Below are 27,021 nucleotides of genomic sequence, written 5' to 3'. Positions count from 1 at the left end.
ACATTGTCTAGTCACGATATATACGTATATCTACTATGATACATTGTCTAGTCACGATACATACATTTATCTACTATGACACAGTTTCTAGTCACGACACAATACGTATATCTACTATGACACATTGTCTAGTCACGATATATACGTATATCTACTATGATAGATTGTCTAGTCACGATACAATACGTATATCTACTATGATACAATGTCTAGTCACCATACATACGTATATCTACTATGAGACATTGTCTAGTCACGATACATACGTATTCCTACTATGATACATTGTCTACTCATGATGCAAGACATGCCCCATACCACAGCGCATTGTCTAGTTACGATACAATGTATATTCCCCACCACAGCACATTGTCTAGTTACGATACAATGTATATTCCCCACCACAGCACATTGTCTAGTTACGATACAATGTATATCACCCAGCACAACACATTGTCTAGTTACGATACAATTTATCCCACCCACCACAACACATTATCTAGTTACGATACACTGTATATCACCCACCACAACACATTATTTAGTTACGATACAATGTATATCACCCAGCACAACACATTGTCTAGTTACGATACACTGTATATCACCCACCACAACACATTGCCTAGTTACGATACAATGTATATCACCCAACCCAACACATTGGCTAGTTACGATACAATGTATATCACCCACCACAACACATTATTTAGTTACGATACAATGTATATCACCCACCACAACACATCATCTAGTTACGATACAATGTATATCCCCCAACACAACACATTGTCTAGTTACGATACACTGTATATCACCCACCACAACACATTGACTAGTTACGATACAATGTATATCACCCAACACAACACATTGTTTAGTTACGATACAATGAATATCACCCACCACAACACATTGTCAAGTTAGGATACAATGTATATCCCCCACCACAACACATCATCTAGTTACGATACAATGTATATCCCCCGCCACAACACATTATCTAGTTACGATACAATGCATATCACCCACCACAACACATTGTCAAGTTAGGATAAAATGTATATCACCCACCACAACACATTATCTAGTTACGATACAATGTATATCCCCCAACACAACACATTGTCTAGTTACGATACAATGTATATCCCCCGCCACAACACATTATCTAGTTACGATACACTGTATATCACCCACCACAACACATTATTTAGTTACGATACAATGTATATCACCCAACACAACACATTGTTTAGTTACGATACAATGAATATCACCCACCACAACACATTGTCAAGTTAGGATAAAATGTATATCACCCACCACAACACATCATCTAGTTACGATACAATGTATATCACCCAGCACAACACATTGTCTAGTTACGATACACTGTATATCACCCACCACAACACATTGTCAAGTTAGGATACAATGTATATCACCCACCACAACACATTGTTTAGTTACGATACAATGTATATCACCCAACACAACACATTGTCTAGTTACGATACAATGTATATTCCCCACCACAGCACATTGCCTAGTTACGATACAATGTATATCACCCACCACAACACATTGTCTAGTTACGATACAATGTATATCACCCACCACAACACATTGTATAGTAATTAAACAATGCATGTCTCCTATCACGACACATTGATTAGTCATCATACTGTCTAGTCATGACGTAATAAATGACCCCTATTTACACTCATTGTCTCATTATAATAGTATAGACCTACAATGTCATTACACAACACTTTGTTCCGACATGCACTGTTGCTGTAATCTTCTCCTTTGAGGTAAACATCGTAGATGAGTACGCCGCTATCTAACCTGGAAGTTTAGCTAAACAGAAATTTAGACCTTCACACTAGTGCATATTTTTTTCCAGAATAAATGACGGAAACGTCAGTGAGACGAAACGAGCAGACGGACATGTTGCAATCCCTACTGGTTATACTGGCTATTAGAATTAAATACACATTTAATACGTATTAACTCCAAATTGTTTCTGTAATTGAGTAACGATAATGACAGATATCTGGTATTCCTTGTGAAGTGCACGTTTATGACATTCTGAACATATTTTTTTTTGACTCAGATATGACAACGAATGCATGAAATGAATCAACAGTGTAAGCTTATAATATTCCGTTAATATTCTGCAGTTGGTATCATATTTTTGTGTTTGTCTGAAACAGCAGCCCGTCGCGAAGTGAGTTGAGTAAGTATTGTGTAAGTAAATTGGTTTGTTGATAATGGTTATAATATTGTTTAACAAAAATAGTCCGTATGTGAACAATATGACAAATATATACATAGATGTTATACACGTAACGTATTGTTCAACTCAGTAAAATAGAACGTGTTCTTCAATTTAGTCCTTTATGGAGAAGGCTCAGTCAACACAGTGTGGAACACACTACATATCAAGCAGTAGCAGAATCAGAAAGGAAACGTTGACGAATTCATCATTGCACGAATTTGTTTTAAAAGACCAGAGGACGAAAGTTAAACGTTTTAACGGGGAGTTAACATTACAATATATAGTATTTTGTTTCCTTATTTCATGTTAGCGAGCCAATTTTGTAAAAACAAAATGATAACTTTCATTTCCCTTGCAGTATCCCAGCAATAATGGCTTTAATATTTCTGGTACATTGTACATACATTTAAAAACACTTACAAATAGTCAAAAACAAAGAAATGCTTGAACTGTTGAAACTTACATATTTAAATATATTTGTAACAAAGACATCTAAAAACTTATAGTTTAAAATGAAGATGGTCTTTTTCTGTTTCAGCACTTGTGATGGAAATGTACAGGGTCATACATATGTTTGTACTTAGGATATTTTTACTGGATGTTGACAAAGTTCATGCGTGTTTTTGTCCAATATCTCACCCACAAACAGATTATTGCCATCTGAGTAGCTTTGGTAAGTTGTAGTTTAATCTAAACCAAACATGTTCACTTGGCAATGACGTGAAGCCATTTTAACCATGTTTTGTAACGTTTAAAGCAAAATATTTTGTTTTATTTCAATTGAATTTTATTTCCCGAGGATCTTTTTGGGTGGATGCCAGGGTCGGGGTATCCAGGTTCCATCTCTCCTACAACATGTAGCCTCACCCAGGAGGCCGGCTTCCATACTTTCCTATTCTTTTCAACCAATCAGTCATTCTTGCATCCTCATTCATCCAAATTATATATCCTAAATATTATCGAAATTACATCTTTTCATCCCAAACCAGTTTTTTATATTCCTATACAAATACTGGTAGTAAATTCATATTTATAAATGCATTCATTTGCAGAAAATCCTGTATAATTTGTATTTGAATTTCTACAATTTTTTCGTCAAGTAGACCAAATAAACCTAAAAATATAATGACAATCTTGAATATGGGCAGCGCTTGTTATTTATCTGATTAAACTTTGGATCAGTCAGACAGATGATCCATGTACCGACCACATTAAACATATGTACTCAGACATAAACATTTCACACGAACAGTAGGAACAAGACATTTGATTATTCAAGTTTTTTTATGAGATTTGACAACAGACTTACAGCATACATGTCCGCCAATATATACATTGTACACACATTCTTTACATAAAGACATCCATATTTGCATATATGTATAACTACATAGTCAAAACACAGTAAATCATATAAATACACAGCTTACGGTAAAGTGGCATGGTTTATCTTATAGCTGAAAGTATCATTAGCATCGATCGCATATACCTTTCTGAACTCTGAAACCAAGGACACTGCAGACTCTTCTACATCAGCCGCTTAGCTCGATCTTTACTTACAACATGACCCACAGATTTGTCGGTTTAATACTACGCTATAGGATAAGTGATACGGTATCGTCTTTCCGATCATGAAAGTTCCCTTTCTTGACAGCAATATACCTGCTTTCCCTATCTATGGTGTCGCTGTTGATTCGGTATTCAACAGCTTACTACGAATATCATGATGAATGCCCTGTGTTTTTGTTGTCACTACCCGAGTTCTCGATATGAGGACGTGACATTACTTGGATTTGATATGGATTTACATGTTGGTATCGTCGATACAGCAGAGCATGCGTACCCTTCCATCTTCCTTGTTCATATTTCGCCCTTGTTTTATCAGTTTTGAGTTCGCATTATGGCCTCGTTGCCACTTCGACATTCGCTTGGTGTTTTTTTTTCTTCAAACACAAAACGAGACTTACTTCGTTTCCCTTCAAACACAGAGCGATTCGTGCATGTACAGTGTGTTAAGATATTGTGAATATATTCAATGTTTTTGTTGGCGTTTTAGCTCTCGTCGGGTCCGTCAGTGACTTCGTTGACAGTAATTATGACAGGAGATTCAATGTAATAGTCCAATTCATGTTGAAGGTATGTATTGACAATTCATAACACGTCTCAAATTACAATATTTTTTTTTTTTTAAAAATGCAATTTTATTCATTTATATATACAGTGTATTTAAAATTGAGACACATAATATATAATAAGAATGGTCTCCAAACCCACCTTAATTTCATGTCATATCATGACGGCATAACCCAAAGAAATGTTTATGCAAAAACTGAAACTTATCGTTGATAGCCATCAGAAGGCCGACTTTAACACCCCTCTTTTAGATCAAAACCCGATTCGTTTCACGCCCAGTTAACGCAGGTATTTAATTATTTGTATCTTCAAAAAAATTTCAATTCAAAACTTAAAGAAGTCAGGGATTCAAAATAATCGTATGAACAGAGGAAATACAAAATTCCCATAAATTTTCAGATTTCCTGAAAATCGCATTTTTGAAAATTTGTGTTAATGACTGATTGAACTATATAACGATTTTGTAAACATTAACGGTCAATACAACAGTATTAAGTAAATATGTCAACAACTTAGGAAACCAGTACACCTGTGCTTCCACCTGGTTGTCCTTTCTATCTGACCTTCATTTATGTTTTAGGTCCCAGAAGGTTATACACACAGAAAACGCCTTAAACTGAAGACTTATAAGGGACCTATTCTGTGCGAGCTAAACTTATTGCCAGGAATTCGCTATCTGATAACAGGTATATCAATGTGAAAAACAAATTGTTCCCGATAATTGATGTATATATGTACATGTATGTGGAATAGTGCGGGATATGTAATTATTACTTGCTGTTACATTTATCTCAAAATGGTTCAACGCAAAGAACCATGTAATTTGAGTGCTGCAAAGTTGAACGTGGGACACGCACAAGTGATTGTACCTGTAATACATGGTAACAGACGCAGCAGTCCGAACTACGGTTAAAACCATAAAACCCCAACATAATTACATAATTTTCAGAGTAGTACTGGTTAATTTTTCAAGTACTGTGCTACTAACACGCGTGTTTTGATAATGACTTCATTTTTAAAATACTTATGGAAGTTGCGTGAACAATTAGTTGATTGTCAAATCTATTTATACATTTGATACTTACATCATCGGTCAAAGAGCTACAGTATCCGTTAAACAAGTCTGCGGTTCTGCGACCAATTATGAGGTTGCTAAACAAACATCTTAATGAATGATGGCATATACAGCTGTCGGACAATGGTTTCAGCAGCTACCTTAAATCTATCATAGTCATGATTTTGGAATGTTACTAAAGTCATTTTATAACTCAATTGTTTTTGCTAATGTTCTCTTGATTGAAATGACATTATTTATATATATCTAAAGGATTCAAAAGACTGATATGTGGCAAGCCAACTAAACATGTATTCAAGGAGCAATGTCGATCCTGTATTTCATCCAATAATATAGTATATTATTCATCTTATATACAATAGAGATATCTTATAGATATGAAATATCTTATATATTGTATAACAAATCTTATTTAGAAAATTAAATGAGATGTCTTGTATATGATATAAGATATCTTAAATAGCATCTCATTTCATTTCTATATAAGATATCTCATATAGAATATAAGATATCTCATATAGAATATAAGATATATCATATGCTATATAAGATACATCATATGCTATGTAAGATATCTCATATGCTTAAGTATTTTCACCATTTTCCTCAATTTTGCCCCACCTGGAAACCCCCCGAGGAAATTTGGAAACCCCCCCAGATAGGTCTCTGGATCCGCCACTGTGCTATATAAGATCACGGACTTAGATATCTAATCTAATTCTGTGATAAGATATATCATATGCTATATACATGTAAGATATCTCATATGCTATATAAGATATTTCATAAAGAAAACATTGAGAAGTCCTTGTGTTGGAATTAAATATAAAAAACAGAACAAAAGACAGAGATAGCGTCTTTTGTTTTATATATATTTTTGTAATATATGATCGACATTGCTCTTTGAATAAATGTAAATGCTTGCCATACTGAAAAGTTATTGTGTACATCCTATTTTTAATAAAGGATATGTGAACAGTGACGACGAGTACCTAGTAAATTCCTGTATGTGGGCAGAAGACTGAACACGCTGACATCAAGCGAATACAACGGTCTCCTTGGGGACTACGACTGCAGCTGCTATGTAAGATATACATGTATACTCACGTAAACACGTAAAAATAATGTGTGATTATTTGACATGTTATTTTCCAAAGAAATCAAGCTTATTTAACAGTGAGAGGAGGGCAGGAGGATGATCTTGGTTCAAAGTTTACAACGGTATGCTAGGCTACAGTATTGATCGGTCTCTACAGATGTCAGCCTAAAGCGTTTTTTTTCTTTTTTCGGTTTTTTCTTGGTTTTTCTCTCTCGAAACGAGTCATTCTTTATTCCATCTTGTTTGCTACTGAAAATTATCCGAATAGCCAACATATGATATATATCACACAGAAACATAGTAACATGGTTGGGATGGTTACGGGTTTAACTCATCACTTGTACATTAGGTAATTATATATATAATTATATAAGTATAAGGTCATATACAGACTGTAACGACGGTGATACATCGTGCAAGTCATCAAGGTCACCAAAGGTCAGAACTATTAACTTTGATGCCATCTGCTGGTGTCTAATTTCGTTTTAAATTCTGTCAATTGGTGGTGTTGTCATATCAAAGGAAACTTTTACTATCTGTTGGTTTGGAAGGACTGTGTTGGTTTAAGCGTAGATACAAGGCTAACCCTTGTTTCATCTGGCCTTAACACCAGAATTACACATTTTGACAGATAAATGTCTGGTGTTGGGGCCCACACAAGACATCTGTCAAAATCTCTAAGTCTGGTGTCAGGGCCAGAGGAAACTCGGGCTACAAATCTGTAAAATACGTACAACATATGACATTTTTATCCATGTATAAAAAGGTTAATTAGTAAGTAGATGAAGGTATTATCACGAAAGGGTGCGATAAGTCGGAATTAAAGTACATTTTAAACTTTGTTTTATTCAAACTTTGTTTAACAATACATCGAAATACATGTTTTATAAAACAGAAAAGGAAACAACACTTGTTTTTGTTTCCTTTTCTGTTTTATAAAACATGTATTTCGATGTATTGTCAAACAAAATTTGAATAAAACAAAGTTTAAACCAAAGTACATTAAAGTCATTGCTTTTACAAATGGGTGGTCAGTGGGTAGGATGTCATTGTTATCAAAATAGGCTGATTAGTACACCGAATCATGCTACTAGAAAGTATATTTCGACATCTGTTTTTACCCATTTCATTTTAGATCAACGAGGCCTGGGGATTAATTCCACCATATGCCACACCCCGTGACGTTTGTAACTATGACAAAACAACTTCGTGTGAGCAGGCAGCATGCCTAAGAGGGGAACAGGGCACGTGTGAATGGCTACTGAAGTGTTGAGTCAAACATAGAAAGCCATTCCCGATTTTTTTCACAGATGTGAAAAGAAAACAAAGGACTGGATGACATGTACAGGGTTAAAAAAACACCTGATATATGATAACATTCCAATCTTAATAAACTAATCTCTTTTTGGTTGCCTGCCTGTTGTTGCTTTTTCTGTAGAAAATAACAAAATGAACTGTATGACACTATCCCTGTAAAGCAGGCTGAAATAATACATTATTCAGCTTTATCTGAACACAAACAAGAGGCTCAATGACATGGTATCTCAATGATGCGGGCAAACGTATTTCATATATGTGACTTTCAAAGATCGCAATGTCAAACAGTATTATCCTACATTGTTTCATCTCTCTTATGAGATTTTCAAACTTTGTGATGTAGTAAAACCACGATAAATACATTGAAGGTAAGAATAGAATGCGATAAAAGAGAAAGAGATCCACTTCAATTCCCACAATCTTTATTTTACCAAAACATTATCTTGGTCTCCCTAGTACACTTCCATCCATCTTACTGTTTATACCTGTATAGGTAAAATTTCATAAATATGCATATATGTACATATATATATCACAGATATATTTTATCTCTAACATTAACATACATGTACTTACAGAACATTGCCCACCAAAATGTACAAACCATTCATATTTCATTTAATACTCACTTCACGAACCCTATCAACATACCTTCCTTTTAAAGGAAGAATTTCTATCAAAGAGTCTGTGTGATCATGATAACAATCTAACCACTTGGTCCGGCGTGCGTGGCACTATACTGGGCGATTCCTTGTACTCATTGGCTGGATCACATATGGTATCGTAGATCTGTTTGTAGGCAGAACATATCAGGTCTGCTGAATTCTTCTTCACTGTTTCTCTGTAAGGTAAAGGATTTCATTCGGTGAAACATTATGCTAAATAAAATCAACCAACCTAAACAAAATACTGTCGCTGTTGAGAGGTATTTCTAATTAAAATAATACTATACGATTATCATGGGCTATTTCAACATCACCCTATGACAGATGTTATACCATTTACCTCTAACCTACAGAATTACTGCCCGAAAAATATTATTTCACATGCAAAATTAAAATGATTCCTACATGCACAGTCAATATAATCCATTTAGTTGATTTCAGTTAATTCAAGTGTTGGATTGTACAATAATATAAATATGATATTTTGCTGTACACAATAATAAACTTCTCCTGTGTGCACAATGCTTTTTCTCTATGAAATTTATGACGAATTGTGTTAGAAATAATTTTTCATAAAATAAGCTTACTGAAGTTATAAATGCATGCAAAGTCAATGAAATAAATACATAAATTTAGTGTACCATCTGTTATAATGCAGTATATTTGTTAAGAGTTTGAATAGTGAATAAAAAAAATCTCAAAATAACAAGCCATTCAGATTGATATGTCTTGCCTGAGCCTCACTTGGACCATCAATGCACATGTGAAGTTTAGTTGGTGTAGCACTTAAAAGTTGCAGAGAAACTAACTTAAAAGCAAAAACTTAATGTTGATGGAGATGCTGAAATACAACAATGGACCATGAAAGGAAGGCCGCATCCAGCATTTGATGCAAGGGTTAAAGTTGAGATTTACAACCAACGATACATTTATGTTGCAAGTTTGGTGGGTGTAGCACTTATAGTTTCAGAGAAACTAACTTTAAGGCAAAAACTTAATGCTGACGCCGCCACCGTCGTCAGAAAAGCAACATGTTAGTCTTGTCTCCACTAAGATATCTACTCTGAGGCAGTACCAGTGAGTCATATGATGACATGTAATAACGTACCTGACTCGTCCACTGAGAAGGATACTACTCTGAGGCAGTACCAGTGAGACATATGATGACATGTAATAACCTACCTGACTCGTCCACTGAGAAGGAGTCTACTCTGAGGCAGTACTAGTGAGTCGGGTGATGACATGTAATAACCTACCTGACTCGTCCACTGAGAAGGAGTCTACTCTGAGGCAGTACTAGTGAGTCGGGTGATGACATGTAATAACCTACCTGACTCGTCCACTGAGAAGGAGTCTACTCTGAGGCAGTACTAGTGAGTCGGGTGATGACATGTAATAACCTACCTGACTCGTCCACTGAGAAGGAGTCTACTCTGAGGCAGTACTAGTGAGTCGGGTGATGACATGTAATAACCTACCTGACTCGTCCACTGAGAAGGAGTCTACTCTGAGGCAGTACTAGTGAGTCGGGTGATGACATGTAATAACCTACCTGACTCGTCCACTGAGAAGGAGTCTACTCTGAGGCAGTACTAGTGAGTCGGGTGATGACATGTAATAACCTACCTGACTCGTCCACTGAGAAGGAGTCTACTCTGAGGCAGTACTAGTGAGTCGGGTGATGACATGTAATAACCTACCTGACTCGTCCACTGAGAAGGAGTCTACTCTGAGGCAGTACTAGTGAGTCGGGTGATGACATGTAATAACCTACCTGACTCGTCCACTGAGAAGGAGTCTACTCTGAGGCAGTACTAGTGAGTCGGGTGATGACATGTAATAACCTACCTGACTCGTCCACTGAGAAGGAGTCTACTCTGAGGCAGTACTAGTGAGTCGGGTGATGACATGTAATAACCTACCTGACTCGTCCACTGAGAAGGAGTCTACTCTGAGGCAGTACTAGTGAGTCGGGTGATGACATGTAATAACCTACCTGACTCGTCCACTGAGAAGGAGTCTACTCTGAGGCAGTACTAGTGAGTCGGGTGATGACATGTAATAACCTACCTGACTCGTCCACTGAGAAGGAGTCTACTCTGAGGCAGTACTAGTGAGTCGGGTGATGACATGTAATAACCTACCTGACTCGTCCACTGAGAAGGAGTCTACTCTGAGGCAGTACTAGTGAGTCGGGTGATGACATGTAATAACCTACCTGACTCGTCCACTGAGAAGGAGTCTACTCTGAGGCAGTACTAGTGAGTCGGGTGATGACATGTAATAACCTACCTGACTCGTCCACTGAGAAGGAGTCTACTCTGAGGCAGTACTAGTGAGTCGGGTGATGACATGTAATAACCTACCTGACTCGTCCACTGAGAAGGAGTCTACTCTGAGGCAGTACTAGTGAGTCGGGTGATGACATGTAATAACCTACCTGACTCGTCCACTGAGAAGGAGTCTACTCTGAGGCAGTACTAGTGAGTCGGGTGATGACATGTAATAACCTACCTGACTCGTCCACTGAGAAGGAGTCTACTCTGAGGCAGTACTAGTGAGTCGGGTGATGACATGTAATAACCTACCTGACTCGTCCACTGAGAAGGAGTCTACTCTGAGGCAGTACTAGTGAGTCGGGTGATGACATGTAATAACCTACCTGACTCGTCCACTGAGAAGGAGTCTACTCTGAGGCAGTACTAGTGAGTCGGGTGATGACATGTAATAACCTACCTGACTCGTCCACTGAGAAGGAGTCTACTCTGAGGCAGTACTAGTGAGTCGGGTGATGACATGTAATAACCTACCTGACTCGTCCACTGAGAAGGAGTCTACTCTGAGGCAGTACTAGTGAGTCGGGTGATGACATGTAATAACCTACCTGACTCGTCCACTGAGAAGGAGTCTACTCTGAGGCAGTACTAGTGAGTCGGGTGATGACATGTAATAACCTACCTGACTCGTCCACTGAGAAGGAGTCTACTCTGAGGCAGTACTAGTGAGTCGGGTGATGACATGTAATAACCTACCTGACTCGTCCACTGAGAAGGAGTCTACTCTGAGGCAGTACTAGTGAGTCGGGTGATGACATGTAATAACCTACCTGACTCGTCCACTGAGAAGGAGTCTACTCTGAGGCAGTACTAGTGAGTCGGGTGATGACATGTAATAACCTACCTGACTCGTCCACTGAGAAGGAGTCTACTCTGAGGCAGTACTAGTGAGTCGGGTGATGACATGTAATAACCTACCTGACTCGTCCACTGAGAAGGAGTCTACTCTGAGGCAGTACTAGTGAGTCGGGTGATGACATGTAATAACCTACCTGACTCGTCCACTGAGAAGGAGTCTACTCTGAGGCAGTACTAGTGAGTCGGGTGATGACATGTAATAACCTACCTGACTCGTCCACTGAGAAGGAGTCTACTCTGAGGCAGTACTAGTGAGTCGGGTGATGACATGTAATAACCTACCTGACTCGTCCACTGAGAAGGAGTCTACTCTGAGGCAGTACTAGTGAGTCGGGTGATGACATGTAATAACCTACCTGACTCGTCCACTGAGAAGGAGTCTACTCTGAGGCAGTACTAGTGAGTCGGGTGATGACATGTAATAACCTACCTGACTCGTCCACTGAGAAGGAGTCTACTCTGAGGCAGTACTAGTGAGTCGGGTGATGACATGTAATAACCTACCTGACTCGTCCACTGAGAAGGAGTCTACTCTGAGGCAGTACTAGTGAGTCGGGTGATGACATGTAATAACCTACCTGACTCGTCCACTGAGAAGGAGTCTACTCTGAGGCAGTACTAGTGAGTCGGGTGATGACATGTAATAACCTACCTGACTCGTCCACTGAGAAGGAGTCTACTCTGAGGCAGTACTAGTGAGTCGGGTGATGACATGTAATAACCTACCTGACTCGTCCACTGAGAAGGAGTCTACTCTGAGGCAGTACTAGTGAGTCGGGTGATGACATGTAATAACCTACCTGACTCGTCCACTGAGAAGGAGTCTACTCTGAGGCAGTACTAGTGAGTCGGGTGATGACATGTAATAACCTACCTGACTCGTCCACTGAGAAGGAGTCTACTCTGAGGCAGTACTAGTGAGTCGGGTGATGACATGTAATAACCTACCTGACTCGTCCACTGAGAAGGAGTCTACTCTGAGGCAGTACCAGTGAGTCGGGTGATGACATGTAATAACCTACCTGACTCGTCCACTGAGAAGGAGTCTACTCTGAGGCAGTACCAGTGAGTCGGGTGATGCCATGTAATAACCTACCTGACTCGTCCACTGAGAAGAAGTCTACTCTGAGGCAGTACTAGTGAGTCGGGTGATGCCATGTAACTATCAAACTTGGACTGCAATGGACAAAGAACAAAATGTTACCTCAATTTTTTCTAAAAGTTTGTTATGATTAGAACATCTGTTACTAGATGATGAATACTTAATACATTTTACAGAACAGTAAACCTGTTTGTCATCTTACAGCTTAGATATCCTTTCCTTCTCTAACTCCTCTATATCTTCCTTCATTATATATCAATGCCATTATAACAACGAAATTTCATGGCAAAAATGATAGCAGATATCATAAAGAGGTTTTACACTATTTCATTATGTGGCCTTGAGTTTTTCTTAACCTTAATGTACAATTATAAAAGTGTTACTTCTATAAGTTTATTCCTCTAAAATAAAACTTTTAATTACTTTCCAGGATGGTTTCTTTTAATCAACTGATTACAATTAAGCCTAATGGACTGAATAATTTGGTCAGTTATGAACAGGTGTTAAAGAAGGTGAAAAAGTATTGTGGTCATTTACTCATGTTACTCATATTACTTCAGGTGTCAGTAAAAGTAGGTGTCAGTCAATTTAAGTGAATTTACATTTGCAATTCATATCAATCATTCCCTCACATTTTATAAAATATTTCTTAACAAATTTTTCAACAAGACTAAATTGTATACAACAAGTGTTGATATTATCAGGCCTTTAAAACTATATCTTACCATTGCAGATTTGAGAACTGGTCCACCCATATCCGGTAGGGCTGATAAAGGACCCTGTAATAGTTTAATTGACAGATGGTTTTAAACACAAACACAACAACTTATAATCAACATACAATGTACGTAAAGTTATAACTGTAAACGTAGTAAAATAAAAAGAAGTTTATATAAAATAGGTTCCCAACGGTAGCGATCAATGCGGTGATCAATGTGGTGATCTGCAATTGGATGCCCCAGGCCTATTCCACAGGGGTGTGGCACGGATCAATGTGGTGATCTGCTATTGGATGTCCCAGGCTTATTCCACAGGGTTGTGGCACGGATCCCCATCCCACAGTCTTATATATGTATTACTCTATATCAATGCATGATACATTATACAGACTTATTGGGTGGGGATCTGTACCATGCCCCTGGGTCCTATTCTGCTTTTCATGATGCAAAAATAATGCCACAGCAGGGAGGAGAAAAGTTCCTGATAAACTTTATAAATAAAAGGTTATTTCAATTTTTGAAAATTTGTTTAAAGAAATGCTTCATGACATTCGCTGTATACCAAGAATTCATCTCCAGTTGGTAAATTACATATTTGTCCATCGTTACTTTTTCCTCAGATAGTGGGAATACTGCCAGGTATGTATATTTAATTATGAACTGATATTTATCGTCATGATCAATTTGTCTTTGTTATAGAGGACAAAATAATATTAACTGTAGCAAACATTTCTCCGTATATATTAACTATATGCATTAAGCTAACATATGTTTATCTGAATAAATCACAGACATTTGTTCTATTGAGATGCATGCAGCTTTTTTGCAATTAACAGCAGTCACAGATATTCACCCAAAAGACAATTCTGACAAATCTAAAACGAGACAACAGAATACTTAAATATCTATGACAATGTTTTTGCATTAAAAGCTTCTTATTACCTGTTTGGGTTGATGCTGTTGGACTGTCCCATACACAAAGGCCAGGCCGACCTTATTGAGTACAAATGAGGCCTGTTCACTCACCAGGGTATCTATCTGGGCATCCACCTAATCGTTAACAAAATAACCTCATTATCACATGAACAAATAGCTTGTTTGATGAACAAAACAGTACTCCATAGGAAGACTCTTATAATTAACTGGCACATGTTTACAGTTTAACCATCAACTGATAATCTACAGATTTTAATGCACAACCCCCCCCCCCCCCCCCCCCCCCCCATTAATTACAGGTATTTACCTGGTAATTGCACACCCACACTTACAATGGGGGTATAACATAAGCACTGTTCTTTAGACAGGTGAGCTAAAAAGGTATACAATATATAGTGACATAAAGAGCAATTGTGTAAATGTAGTAATAACAGACTGATTTACAGTAATAACAAACCTGAGCCTGCAGCATCTCGAGTCGAGTGTCTGTAAACTCGTACATGGCCAGCGTTGTCTGCATCAGATATATACAGTTGGCCATGTAGGCGGCCATATCTGTCGAGTTGAGCCGACTCGCAGACACAGAGCACATCTGTACCAGAGGGTCAATCACACAAGACAGGATCTAACAACAGAATAATATGTATATTAGTTAGCTTTACTTGATGTATGACATGGACCTTTCTTGATCAGGGGAGTATTGTAAAGTCACTTAGTGAATATGCTGAAAATGGCAAAAACGATTCTTCAAATTATGCCAAAATCCAAGCAATATCCTAAAGCATTGAATACAAATTTCAGATGAAATAATTTTATAATATTTTAATGTTATGTCTTTATATACTTTCAAAGCCCACAGGACCTACAACCATCTCGTGTCTTTTGTATTTCCTGAGTTATCTCCCTTCATTAGCCTTTGATTTAAAGGCTTGTCGTCTTGTCATTTCATCTCGAAATGGGGTCAATTAATTTGTCAACTTCAACACTAAAACCTTTCCCCTGAAGGGACGTACTTTTTTATATAAAATAATTGAGTCCATTTTTTAATTATATCTTTAAAACTTCAAATAAATTCTAATTAAAGAAAGTTGAAAGATAATATGGAGCTTTTAATCCAATTCTGTTTTTCCTGCAGTATGTTAATTGTATCATGAAGTCTTTCTGCCAGATATAACAGGCTTGTAAAACAATACAGAACAAATCTGAGTGTCACATTTGAATCACAGAACAGACACCTGTTTGTAGTCTTGTTTTTTGTCATCTATAGCCACTACAGAAGCATCATGACAAGCCAGTACGTCTTTCAGCAGCTGCAGCGTCTGATTCAAAGAGTTTGTAGGACCAAGATCTGAGGGAGGTAACTCCACCTGAAAACAAAACATTTGTGAAAATCATCATACCAGCTGGTATTAAAACAATTTCAATATAGTTTACCTTCAATTTTGATTTTCACAAGGATTCTAATTTTTTAATTCTTAACTTTAAAACAAACAACGAAAAACAGGATGTTTACTGTTAGGTAATAATTAAAATACGGGTTATAACTATAATACCCTATTAATATGACCATAACCTATTCAGAATTGATACCAATTTATCTGGATCGAGGGGTGATTTTGCTGTAACAAATCTTAATTGACGCATAAGCCAAGATTGGGATGTTACAGTTCATCGACTGGAGATCAGAGAAGAACCAATAGTGATCGTTAAAAGTCATCATTACATATATGATGTTTTGATGTTTCTTAACATGTGGAATTGACAAAGCACATTTTGCACTCTTTTTTCTTCAAGTTTTCTTTTTGTTTTGATACCACAATATGTGACATCTCATTAAAGAATACAAATTACAATAAGAATCTTTAACTTTATTTTTCATTTCTTAAGTTGTAGAAATACTGTATAACATCATGTACAGAATATAAACCCTGTGTGATATAGTATCTATACAATAATCAAACATTAACCTTGTCAAGGAGTTTGTTGGCATTACAGTTGAGGCTATTGAAGAACATTCTATGGCTAAGGTCCTGGATCTCAGCTACAGTATTCAACAGGGCTGCATCCTTACAGATGATCTGACTGGAAATAGAAGAATGCAATTTAGAAACCTTAATCAAAGCTTAATAAAAAATAATCTGGCTGCCAAAATTAGAGAAATCTGTTTTCATACTTTGCCCAAACCTTTTCATCACTTGTGAAGAAAGCATTTTCTGTATTGATCATTTTTCACTCTTATTCCAATCTCTACTTGTCTTTGACAAGCATGGAGACATGTGCCCCTTTTGCTAATCCGGTCCAACCAGTTGAAACGGTTGAACCTGAAAGAAAATGACAAGCACAGATCTGAACTGAGGCTCTGAACCAAGACTGACCTCAGGAATATTCGGCACGTGTAGATTAAAGGGTCCAAACGTGTCTGACCGAAACTATGATGCTGAATATTGCTAGTTTGCATCATTTCTTTATAAAACAATGTCAATCCAGATGCAGATTTGAAGATGTTATTTAATTTAGTGGACGCGTGACAGAATGACATATTATTCTTAGCTCTGTCTATGGCTCAGTCCAAGTGCATTCGTTTATCGATCGTGGAATATTTCTATGCCACCTGAAAGGTTTCAACTGGGGTACGGGAATGCGACCTAGCAGACCTACAGCTCTTTGTCCTACAAGGATCTCATCGTTTATTCTGGTAACAAACCACGAAGATTCTATGATGGACAAAATATAATACTGTATATCACTTTGTTTTTGTGTGTACTTAACTTTGTAAATTATACCTGTAAGTTCAATTTATGATGGCTTGAATTTGTGATTCAGAGGATATCATTTCTATATATCGACTATTGTAATGATAGCGTAGTAAAACTCATCCAATAGTGTTGAGGGAAAACTTACCAGATGGTGTTATGGTAGAACTTACCAGATGGTGTTATGGTAGAACTTGAGGAGGTTGTGCAGTTTGTAGAGAGTGACAGCATCCTGTTCTGACACCAACACCTGCTCCACCCTCACCTGTAATGTTCAAAGGGGAGGTAACTCAACGCATCTCAACACAATCCATTTTTGATGTCTGAGCAGCCATGATATACAAGAGGCCCAGGGGCCTTAATAGCTCACTTGGTATTTTATTTTTCAATTTAAAACCTGCTGAGTACCATACAGGTTTATCAAAGGAGTACAAGAAACAAAGTTGCAAGAAGAACTACATATAATTCTGTTTTGGTGGGAAAGACACCAAGAAAATGAGATTCCATGTTATGTCTTTCCTCTATTTCCCCTATTGGTCCTCACATGCACCTTTTTATACAAATTAAACAAATTGATTTTTTTCCCCTAAGCACGGTACAAAAGGAGAAAGAGCTTTAATGTTTTTCTCTATTTCCCCTAATGGGACCCATCAATCTGCCCCAAAGAAGGGGGTCCACCCACCTCAGTTTATACACAGTTTATTCTTTTTTTAGTCCCTAAGCATGCTTCAGACTGCATTTGGTTTATAACCCTTCACTTGTATAGTAGGAGAAAAAAAATCCTCTATTTCCTCTATTGGTCCTGTCCCTATGCCCCCAGTGGGGCCACACCCTCTGTTTATACAAACTAGAGGCTATTTTGTCCAAAGATGCTCTAGAAAAAATTTGGTCAAAATCCTTCTATTGGTTGAGAAGAAGAAGATTTTTAAAGATTTACCTATTTTCCCCCTATTTGGCCCCGCCTCTCTCCCACAAGGGGGACCATACCCTCCGTTTATACAAAACTGAGAACCCTTTGGCCAATGATGCTCCAGAACAAATTTGGTCAAAATCCTCTGAGCTAGGTGAGCTAATAATGGGAAGATTTTATGCTTAAACTATTAACAACAAAGTAAGGAACAGGACCCCACAAATCTGTACCCCAAACTGAGTTTTTGACCTTGAAGTTATAATGTGATATGTGTGACAAACTGCATCAACGAAAAGAAAATTCATGTGACTTTGACACATTAACACATTATTTTTTTATCACATCAAAAGTTGCAGACTGGATAAGTGTTTGGCTCACTGCTGTACCCTACCGTCAGTGATAAAGGTTTTGTAGTATAAAACATTCCATGTCATAATTCTGACACATCTAGGAAGATCTATCAAAATGATGGTCAGCAATATTAATTTATCAGTTACAAATCTTAACAAGCACAAAAGTGATTTGGCCTTTGATGTATTGCAGAAATATGTATTGAGCAGCATCAATCAATAACCTGAACTTAGACAAGTCCAACAGAACTTCTACAATATTGATCTTGACTATTCAGTTACCTTGAATGGTCGACACACCCCTTCTGTGATATGGCCAAGAATGTCCTGTATCTGTTCTCCATTGGCTGAAAAAATGGACATTTTATATCATAACAATTAATATTGTATAATACTTCATTAACAAGAAAGTGTTTTGGTTGTGCATGTATACTGAAATATTTGTAGAAAGGCCAAGCGGCTGTAAAAAAGAACCAATTTAGCTGGCGTTACTCTGAGCTTATGCTATTTCTTTTTCTAATTTGGAGTATTTTCCCTTGTATATAGAAAATAAATCATTAAACAGTCTTAAGTTTTTTTCTGACCTATGCTTACATCACTTATCAAATTATGAATGATTTACTGCAATTTGTGTTTTAAACAGTTTGATACAACAAATGTGATTGACACAGACAAAGAACTATTGAATAGCTTAAACATGTAAACTACAAATAGCTATTGAATCTACATGTTTTTGCTTCATCTTTTCTATAAAACATGCATATAGTGTGACACTGACACTGTGTACTTCACTCGAAATATACAAGTTATTTCAAATTTTTTTTGTATAGGACTTAAATTTAGAACTCTACTGAGTCTTTCTAACATATAACATTGTTTCACTTCCTGGTTTTCAGTGGCTGAATGATGCTCATATTTCTGGAAATACCCCACCCCACTCCTCACTCGCTTATCCGTCATTTAAAAAAAACAAAAAAACAACAATCTTGATTATAAGAAACAAATTGTTGATATCCCCTGATCTAAGTTATGACAAATTCTGCCATAGATAATGAAGGAGGTGAAAGGCCTAATGTGATATCTATGTAAACTGATACTAACAACGACATTTCTTTAGCAAGGACTGGAGTTGTTCCTTCTCTGATGCTGCTGCTTGATGTAACCATGCCAACATGTCCCCCACATACCTAGTGGGGTCATGTGAGTGGAGCTCTATGGGACGGGGTGTTCCTCCAGGACCTGGCAAAGACAAGCATGAGTACTCGCTGCATGTTTTGTGTTTTATTGGTGATGATTTCACACACTATATATTTTTTTGTGTGCAAATAGTATATTTGTCCATTTTTCAGTTAAATGATAATTTAATGTTACAAGTAGTGTTGGGAATCGGTTGAAATTTTATGATCGATCATTGGTTACCATTAACCAACCAATGATCGATTAATAATCGTTCTATAGAAATACAGAGTGACATCCTCCATGCTGTTGTTGCGAGTCAATTAGGTAAAAAAGTGATACCATGTAATAAATTAATTATAATATAAGGAATACCTCTCTTCAAACACTGAATCTGTAATATATAGTCCTAACTAGCAGCTATGAGCTAAAAGTAAGTCATGCAGTGATGATGCCATCAATTTTACATAGTAGCTGGGAAAAATGTCTACTGAAAACTCGATAATATCTACACAGTAGCACTCCAACTAAAATCGCTCATGGATTTTGTATTCGATTAATCAGTTTGTTAGCCTAACTGACTGATGCTCGACTTAGTCGATTAATCGGAACACCACTAATTACAAGTCCTATACACACATTTCAGGTATATGGATTTTACAGTACTATGGAATCTACATTATTTTGTATATACCATGAAGAAATAGTGTTATACAATGCATAAATTCTTGTATGCACTGTCCAAACCACCTTTCATAAAAGATATTTACATACACAGATGTTCCTATAGGGAAAAGAGTGACTTACAAGTTCATTAATATTTACATACAGGAAGGGCACTTATTCAGTACGTAGTTGTATGTTTCAGTAAGCTTGTTTATATCTGGAAGGCTGAATGATATGAATCAACTTTATGCTAATTAATCCCATAGGGCCTCCATGCATTACCTCCCCTGGTCAATGCATCGATGAGTCCACGAACAACAGCGGTCCTCCTGGCAGTACCAAACTCGTCCAAGGTATACCTACATGAATACAACAGAAGGTCAGCATGCAGTTTACACAAAAACATTTCAGGTAAATAAATTATACCTCATTCATGTCTTAACTGGTACGAAACAAAAGATCTGCTGATTTTGGCAATATTTTACTATTTAAAAGTTATAAAACTAATATTAAATTTAACTGGAGGATTGAAATCAAGACGTCTCATACAAATAACATGTGCTCTAACCTGAAGAGTACAGGTCTGTCTTCTAGAGCTTCCATGGCCTGACACAACATGGACGACACATCTGGGGAATCTCCAGTCAGCATTCGGCATTCATCTGTATAAGGAAACACATTCTAATAAAGCGAGAAATATGCCTGGTTCATAGAGCCTTTAAATCACTGTACAACAATAACTGTAACTTTGTACAAGGTATTTAATGTAATGGTTCTAGTAAAGTATTTGATGTAATGGTTCTTGTAATTACAACAGAGCCTAACTGTGTATAAGGTATTTAATGTAATGGTTCTTGTAATTATTACAGAGCCTTAACTGTTTACAAGGTATTTAATGTAATGGTTCTTGTAATTACTACAGAGCCTTAACTGTTTACAAGGTATTTAATGTAATGGTTCTTGTTATCACTACAGAGCCTTAACTGTGTACAAGGTATTTAATGTAATGGTTCTTATAATTACTACAGAGCCTTAACTGTGTACAAGGTATTTAATGTAATGGTTCTTATAATTACAACGAGCCTTAACTATGTACAAGGTATTTAATGTAATCGTTCTTGTAATCACTACAGAGCCTTAACCGGGGTGTGGGGGGTGAACTGTTGCCTAGCAATAAACACTGCAGTCTGCGTTTTTTAAATAGTCGATTATATTGGAAGACGTCTTCAAGCGATGGAAGGAAAAAGTTAGAAGTTATTCTGAAAGTCTTCCGGAATCACACGGTTTGAAAAAAACTCTCATAAGAAGAATGTTAAATGTGTCACTTTTAGTATACTGTGTACACATTTACACACTTACTTTGGGCCCATCTGTACAGTCGTTCATAGGCTGATTCCTGATGGAGAGCCATAGTTTCCATTATTTCCAGTCTACAATACAAAAGTTTGTATGAACATGATTTCCAGTCTACATTACAAAAGTTTGTATGAACATGATTTCCAGTCTACAATACAAAAGTTTGTATGAACATGATTTTTCACAAATTCTCAAAAAACTGAATAAAGTTTCAGATGCTTACCCAACAAAGTTGCACTTTTCCCTATATATATGTGACACTGTGCAATGATTGATAATTATGAAAATCTGTCAATCATTATAGAATACTTAGTTACTCTAAACATTTTTATTTTTATGACAAGAACATTTTAAAGTTTATGTCTGTCAAAACATTATTTACCTGTATTAGATAAACTGTTGTATTTAACTTTTTGTCTGTTTAACTTTGTCAATTTTTTATATACCTTTGAAATGTGTCATCCTTCTTATACAAGAAAAAAAGTGAAAGTATAGCATTGGTGCACAGTTCTATTAATCCAATGGCCAGGGCTTGATTAGTATCTTATTATTTCTACTACAATTTATATGAAAACAAAAGTCAGGCAAGTAGAATTTTCAAAATCTTCCAGTGGCTAATAGTATAATAACGATCAATTACCCAGCCGTCTGTTGGTTTGTTCGCAGTAATATCTTGCAATGTTTGTGAATTTCTTTTGCTTTACCCAATGCCCTGAAGAAGTCCTGTGAAAATAAACAATTCATCAAAACAATTTTTCAAAGATACACATTATTTTATGTATTTGACAAGTTAAAAAGACAAATATATACCTGGTATGTTTTCAACACAAAGTACATGGGTTGATAAAAGAAGGTTAAAATTAATGAAACAAAGAATATAAAGACTTTAAAAATTGTGTCTATAATAAATGAAACACTTTGCTTTTTAATCTACTTAAAAACAGCTGACTGCCTCACCATGTTTTGTTAGATATTGCAATGAAATTGACTTTGATTCAACAAACCTACTAAAAGTCAGATTTTGATTCTGAATTTACTTAAAATAACTGACAGACCCACCATGTGAAGTGTTCCATCCCGACTCCCTCTCAAAGCTGTGGCCTCTTCTGGCTTCAGCTGAAATTTCTCCAGAAACGCATCTGCCACCTGGGCTTTCACTTGCAGGGTTTGGCTACAAATTTTATGGAAAATATTGGACTTATTCAAATCTACCTTTGATTGCATCACATCAACTACATGCTGATATACTTATACACAATCTACAGATACAAGTCTGCTGTAAAACCCTAACCTTGTCCCTATCAAAACATAATTTGCCAAGCATGAAGTATGAGGTATGTTTTCTGGGAACATGCACAAAGTATACTAACCTCTCCGACTGTAACTTTGTTGTCTGGTTAATTAAGTCATGCGTCTGTTCTTTTGCTGCCTGAAATGAATGAAAACGACAGATCGTGACTTTTATTCATACCTTTTAAAACTGTTAATAGAGTACGATAAGTTGCCTTCATAGCCTCACCATTTTTGCAGTAAGGTGTATCTAGGAACATTCCTCAAGTCAGTTCTGAGATTTCTTAAAATTAGCTTTTTCTATAAGATATGAATTTATCATTAAATTCATATCGACAAACTTAAATTAATAATCCATATGTTTTCATTTCAACATAATTTGTATGCTGCATTCAAGTTTTCACATAATTTTTAAAACTGAAAGTTCAAAATGATTGGTGCATCAGTACACTCCTTGTACTGAAAAAGATAGAAAACATAAACAAACAGCCTACCATCGAAGGTTAACCATTCCACAAATGTTTCGGTGTGATGCATTTGTTAATGAACAGCGAAAGAAACATAAAAAACAAAGAACTATACCTAAGTATTTTTTTATAGATAAAATTGGCCTTGTTTGTAACTGGTATTAACAAAAGTAAAATCTAAAATAATAATAATATACAACATTTGATATAGCACCTTAGTTATCTAGCTAGAATAAGCCACTCTAAAGCACTTTACAGTACATAGATAAACAATTTATACAATCAATACAATTAGCATATACATTTTTGTACATCAATCAATACAATTTTTGAGGAATACGCAGAAACTGCCTTATCAGGCGCTAACTACTAGTCCTATGCCACCTGGCTTATATCTCCCTATCTGTGTATGCCTGTGTATACGTAGGTGCTAGAGATGTATTGTATAAAATTCAGATAGCTGGCCTGAAATACATTTTTGTCAGATACTTGCAGTAGAAACATTCTGATGATTTTCACTGCTACTACTAGGCATGTCCTCACAACATTCTGACTTACCTGCTAGTAATGTTCTTACAACATTTTCACATAGCTTAAGCCTGCTTCTGCTAGTAAAGCCGTTAGATACAATAGCTGACCTACCTTCAGCCTACTGGTCATGTCCTGACAACATTCGTTCATAGACTTAACATCATTGTACACACTGTCAAGTTGCTGAAAAGATGAAAATTAAAATGGTAGTACGCGTTGCTATTTCAAATGTCCTTTCAACAACATTGCAAACATCTTTAGATTTCAACACATACTTTTTTTACTTTTTTCCCTACAAAAATGTTGAAATGTTGGCAGCTGGGCATGTTTAGAAACAAGGCAATTTTTGTTTATTTAAATAACTTTTTGTAAATTGAAGTCTTTATGAAAATACAATATGGATGTATTGACAAGTTAACTTCCCCAAAATATCTTTCAAAATGCTTTTGATTTTCTATGTTTTCATATATATATATATACCCAAAGCCAAGTAATAGATTCAATATTGCCTAAAAATTAATTAAATGAACATATTCTTGCAATTGGAATTCAAAGTTAACATGTACATTGTATTTTTTCAAAAGAAAATATAAAGGACACAAATACATTGTATTTGAAGATACCATAATGTGAATGACCTTTAACTTTGGTTTAATAAATTTATGCAACTTTCACAGATTATTAATTAATGCTGTTATGATTAATTGAAATCTATCATTGATGTAACTACCTCTTTCACAGATTGGAATACTTGTAAGAAATCTTCGTTGATGACTAAACTTCTGCGTTCAATGTCACTTCTCAGATTTCTTCTTGTTCGCAGACTGTTTTCACTGAAGAAGACTGACAAAGCCTTCAGTGCTTCAAGCATCTCCTGAAAGACAAGTTAACGAATACTATGAACAGTACTGCAAATCAACACACTTAAAGATCCCTGTCCCACTGCATGCAAATCATAGAGAATTCCACTAGTTTTCCATAATACAATGTACAATACAGTGTTTTAGCCAGAAGAGATCAGCTTGTCACCCGCTAGGGGCAGGTAGCCTTGTGCTGAATAGCACGTGTTCAATTGTGACGTCCTTAAATGCGTCACCGGTGTAATTGTGACGTCATCTAAAGTGATTGACGATATTCATACCCCACAGATGTTTTGTTGACAAACATATTGTCGGTGGAGTTGTGACTGAAATGATTGGATGGGAGATAAATAATCATCCCCTACCTTGAGGGTGTGACAGAGATATCTCCTACCTGAGGGGTGATTTTTTTGGTTGTCTAACCCTGCTTCCCCCATGGCAAAATTGATCATAAGAGGCGACTAAATTTGGGATCTTATCTTTTCTCCTTTTTCTAAACAACTTTCTTCTTCCTTTTGTCTCCCTTGACAATGCCTCACTTTTGAGCGTTTGCCCCTGTGAGGAAGAGTTTGGGTTCTGTCCCCTGGCCAAGACATACCCAAAGCCTTTAATAAAAATTGTAGCTTCTACTCCTGCTTAATGCTCAGCAATTTAGGAGTGGGACAACTGGTTCGCCCGTTGTCAGTATAATGTGAACGGGTGGGGTGTCCTGCTGGGTGTCTTCGACAGTATGTTTCAGTGAGGTAGCGCTATAAAGTCGGTATCAGTTCTGCCCTATCACAATTAAGGAGACGAATATATTGCAGCCTCCTAAAACACACATGCATGCATCTTGCACACAGGGGAGGCCGTTTTTAAATGAACATAGCTGTTGATAGGACGTTAAACAATAGTCAATACCAAACCGTACAGATCCAGGTTAATGTTCTACAATTTGAGAAACTGTACCACATATACATATCCCCCTTGATAAATTGATTTCAAAGCAATCATATGCATTAGATAAAATAAATGCAGATGAGTACATTCTAAAAACAGATTATCTTACTTAATTTTGATATTTTATTTTTGACTGCGTTGTGCATGTGAATATGGTTTATCAAATTGTAAACAGCTGACTTGTGAGATGGAGTTGTTAGTTCGAGGATGCATCCGGATGCGTTCAGAATACATATTCTATCTATCAGTACGCAACATCTTAATTACTTTGTCATTGTCAAGCCGTGTCTCCAATATTTTGTTAAGCTTCCTTGACAGTGGGTTTGAAGCTTGCGATGAAGAAAATGACGTGTCTGACGATTCCTTGTCTGCCATTTTGCCGCATCAATGTATTTCAGACGCTCCACACGTGACTCCAATCGATTGAAACGCATAAGTGGTATGCCAATTTACGTTTATGCTAAAGTTAGGGGCTATTACCAAATCCGGAATGGACCATAGGCGCGTTTGTTTAGGTCATACAGAGACTTTATATGTCTCTGGGTTATATCACTCTTATGCTTTATTTTTTTGAGAGACCAGTTTAGGAATAATGCAGTTTATACCCTTTTTATTAGTTACGTTAACTAGAATTTAAAATTAGAAGAAATAGTGGTGCCCGCAGAATAAACAACTAATAAACATGCATTTGTATGAAACAATTAAAGAACGACAGTATTTCAACGGTTTCAGCTCAAATGAATTCGCATAGGTTGTATAATATTGAAATGGTTTCTGTTCAATGACAAGTAATTTTTACTCTTTAAATTGATATCAATTGTCTGAACACAATTTCAAAATTAATCGCAAAAGTGGTGGCCGGGATGAGCTAAGGATTCCTCATCCCTCCCCAGCCTGTGGAATTTCTTTCAAAATATCAGGTAGACAGGGGCAAGTTTGGCCCATTTTCATTTAAGTCGTTCTGGAGAGAATTTTTTAAAATTCATGTGTATTTACACCATTTGGAAGAGAAATTCCATTTCCGTCATAAAACTACAGGAAGAGTTATTTAAGAAGAGTGTATGGCCTAATGTGCACCGCCTTGGGGTAAGTTCGGACAGGGCGTCTGGGGTAAGTTCGGCTCACATTAGAATTAGCATACTTATGACGTCATAAAGCATGCAACGTCATATTTTACCGCCCAAATTGATATTTTAAGA

At 36.5% G+C, this 27,021-nt stretch overlaps 2 protein-coding genes across 4 annotated transcripts; one reads left to right on the top strand and one right to left on the bottom strand.

Annotated features, from left to right (window-relative positions):
• Positions 1–2,134: 2,134 nt before the first annotated feature.
• LOC110465174 lies at positions 2,135–8,005 on the top strand. 3 transcript variants are annotated; one of them, XR_002464582.1, is made up of 6 exons: positions 2,135–2,242; positions 2,823–2,957; positions 4,341–4,420; positions 4,998–5,103; positions 6,459–6,576; positions 7,727–8,005. XR_002464582.1 is itself a non-coding variant. In XM_021520827.1 (5 exons), exons 2-5 carry the CDS (start codon positions 2,831–2,833, stop codon positions 6,515–6,517), a joined length of 372 nt encoding a protein of 123 aa, XP_021376502.1. In that variant the 5' UTR covers positions 2,135–2,242; positions 2,823–2,830; the 3' UTR covers positions 6,518–7,233. The 3 variants fall into 3 exon arrangements, 1 of the variants encoding a protein (XP_021376502.1); XR_002464583.1 differs by having other exon boundaries at positions 2,135–2,253; XM_021520827.1 differs by lacking the exon at positions 7,727–8,005 and having other exon boundaries at positions 6,459–7,233.
• A 308-nt stretch (positions 8,006–8,313) lies between these two features.
• LOC110465173 (conserved oligomeric Golgi complex subunit 6-like) lies at positions 8,314–26,250 on the bottom strand. Its single transcript, XM_021520825.1, has 19 exons — positions 26,090–26,250; positions 24,754–24,897; positions 24,135–24,206; positions 23,106–23,164; positions 22,795–22,906; positions 22,376–22,458; positions 21,739–21,809; positions 20,948–21,041; positions 20,662–20,738; positions 19,639–19,776; positions 18,820–18,884; positions 17,451–17,542; positions 16,492–16,606; positions 15,760–15,891; positions 14,982–15,149; positions 14,531–14,638; positions 13,595–13,648; positions 12,864–12,943; positions 8,314–8,749 (listed from the first exon to the last, which is right to left on the bottom strand). The coding sequence occupies exons 1-19, from the start codon at positions 26,195–26,197 to the stop codon at positions 8,602–8,604; spliced, it is 1,920 nt and encodes a 639-aa protein (XP_021376500.1). The 5' UTR covers positions 26,198–26,250; the 3' UTR covers positions 8,314–8,601.
• Positions 26,251–27,021: the final 771 nt, after the last annotated feature.

Source organism: Mizuhopecten yessoensis, unplaced genomic scaffold, assembly GCF_002113885.1.
Source record: "Mizuhopecten yessoensis strain PY_sf001 unplaced genomic scaffold, ASM211388v2 scaffold11059, whole genome shotgun sequence".
Taxonomy (NCBI): domain Eukaryota; kingdom Metazoa; phylum Mollusca; class Bivalvia; order Pectinida; family Pectinidae; genus Mizuhopecten; species Mizuhopecten yessoensis.
Note: the sequence above shows the minus strand (reverse complement) of the source record. Positions and strands in the feature narration are given on the sequence as shown.

Excerpts from the sequence above, each read along its gene's own strand:
- LOC110465174 (XM_021520827.1), top strand. The coding sequence starts at position 2,831 with ATGGAAATGTACAGGGTCATACATATGTTTGTACTTAGGATATTTTTA. Across the intron at positions 2,958-4,340 it reads TTGCCATCTGAGTAGCTTTG|CTCTCGTCGGGTCCGTCAGT; the intron begins GTAAGTTGTAGT and ends TTGGCGTTTTAG. Across the intron at positions 5,104-6,458 it reads AATTCGCTATCTGATAACAG|GATATGTGAACAGTGACGAC; the intron begins GTATATCAATGT and ends TTTTTAATAAAG.
- LOC110465173 (XM_021520825.1), bottom strand. The coding sequence starts at position 26,197 with ATGGCAGACAAGGAATCGTCAGACACGTCATTTTCTTCATCGCAAGCT. Across the intron at positions 20,739-20,947 it reads GACAGACCTGTACTCTTCAG|GTATACCTTGGACGAGTTTG; the intron begins GTTAGAGCACAT and ends GTATTCATGTAG. Across the intron at positions 13,649-14,530 it reads AACAGCATCAACCCAAACAG|GGTCCTTTATCAGCCCTACC; the intron begins GTAATAAGAAGC and ends AAACTATTACAG.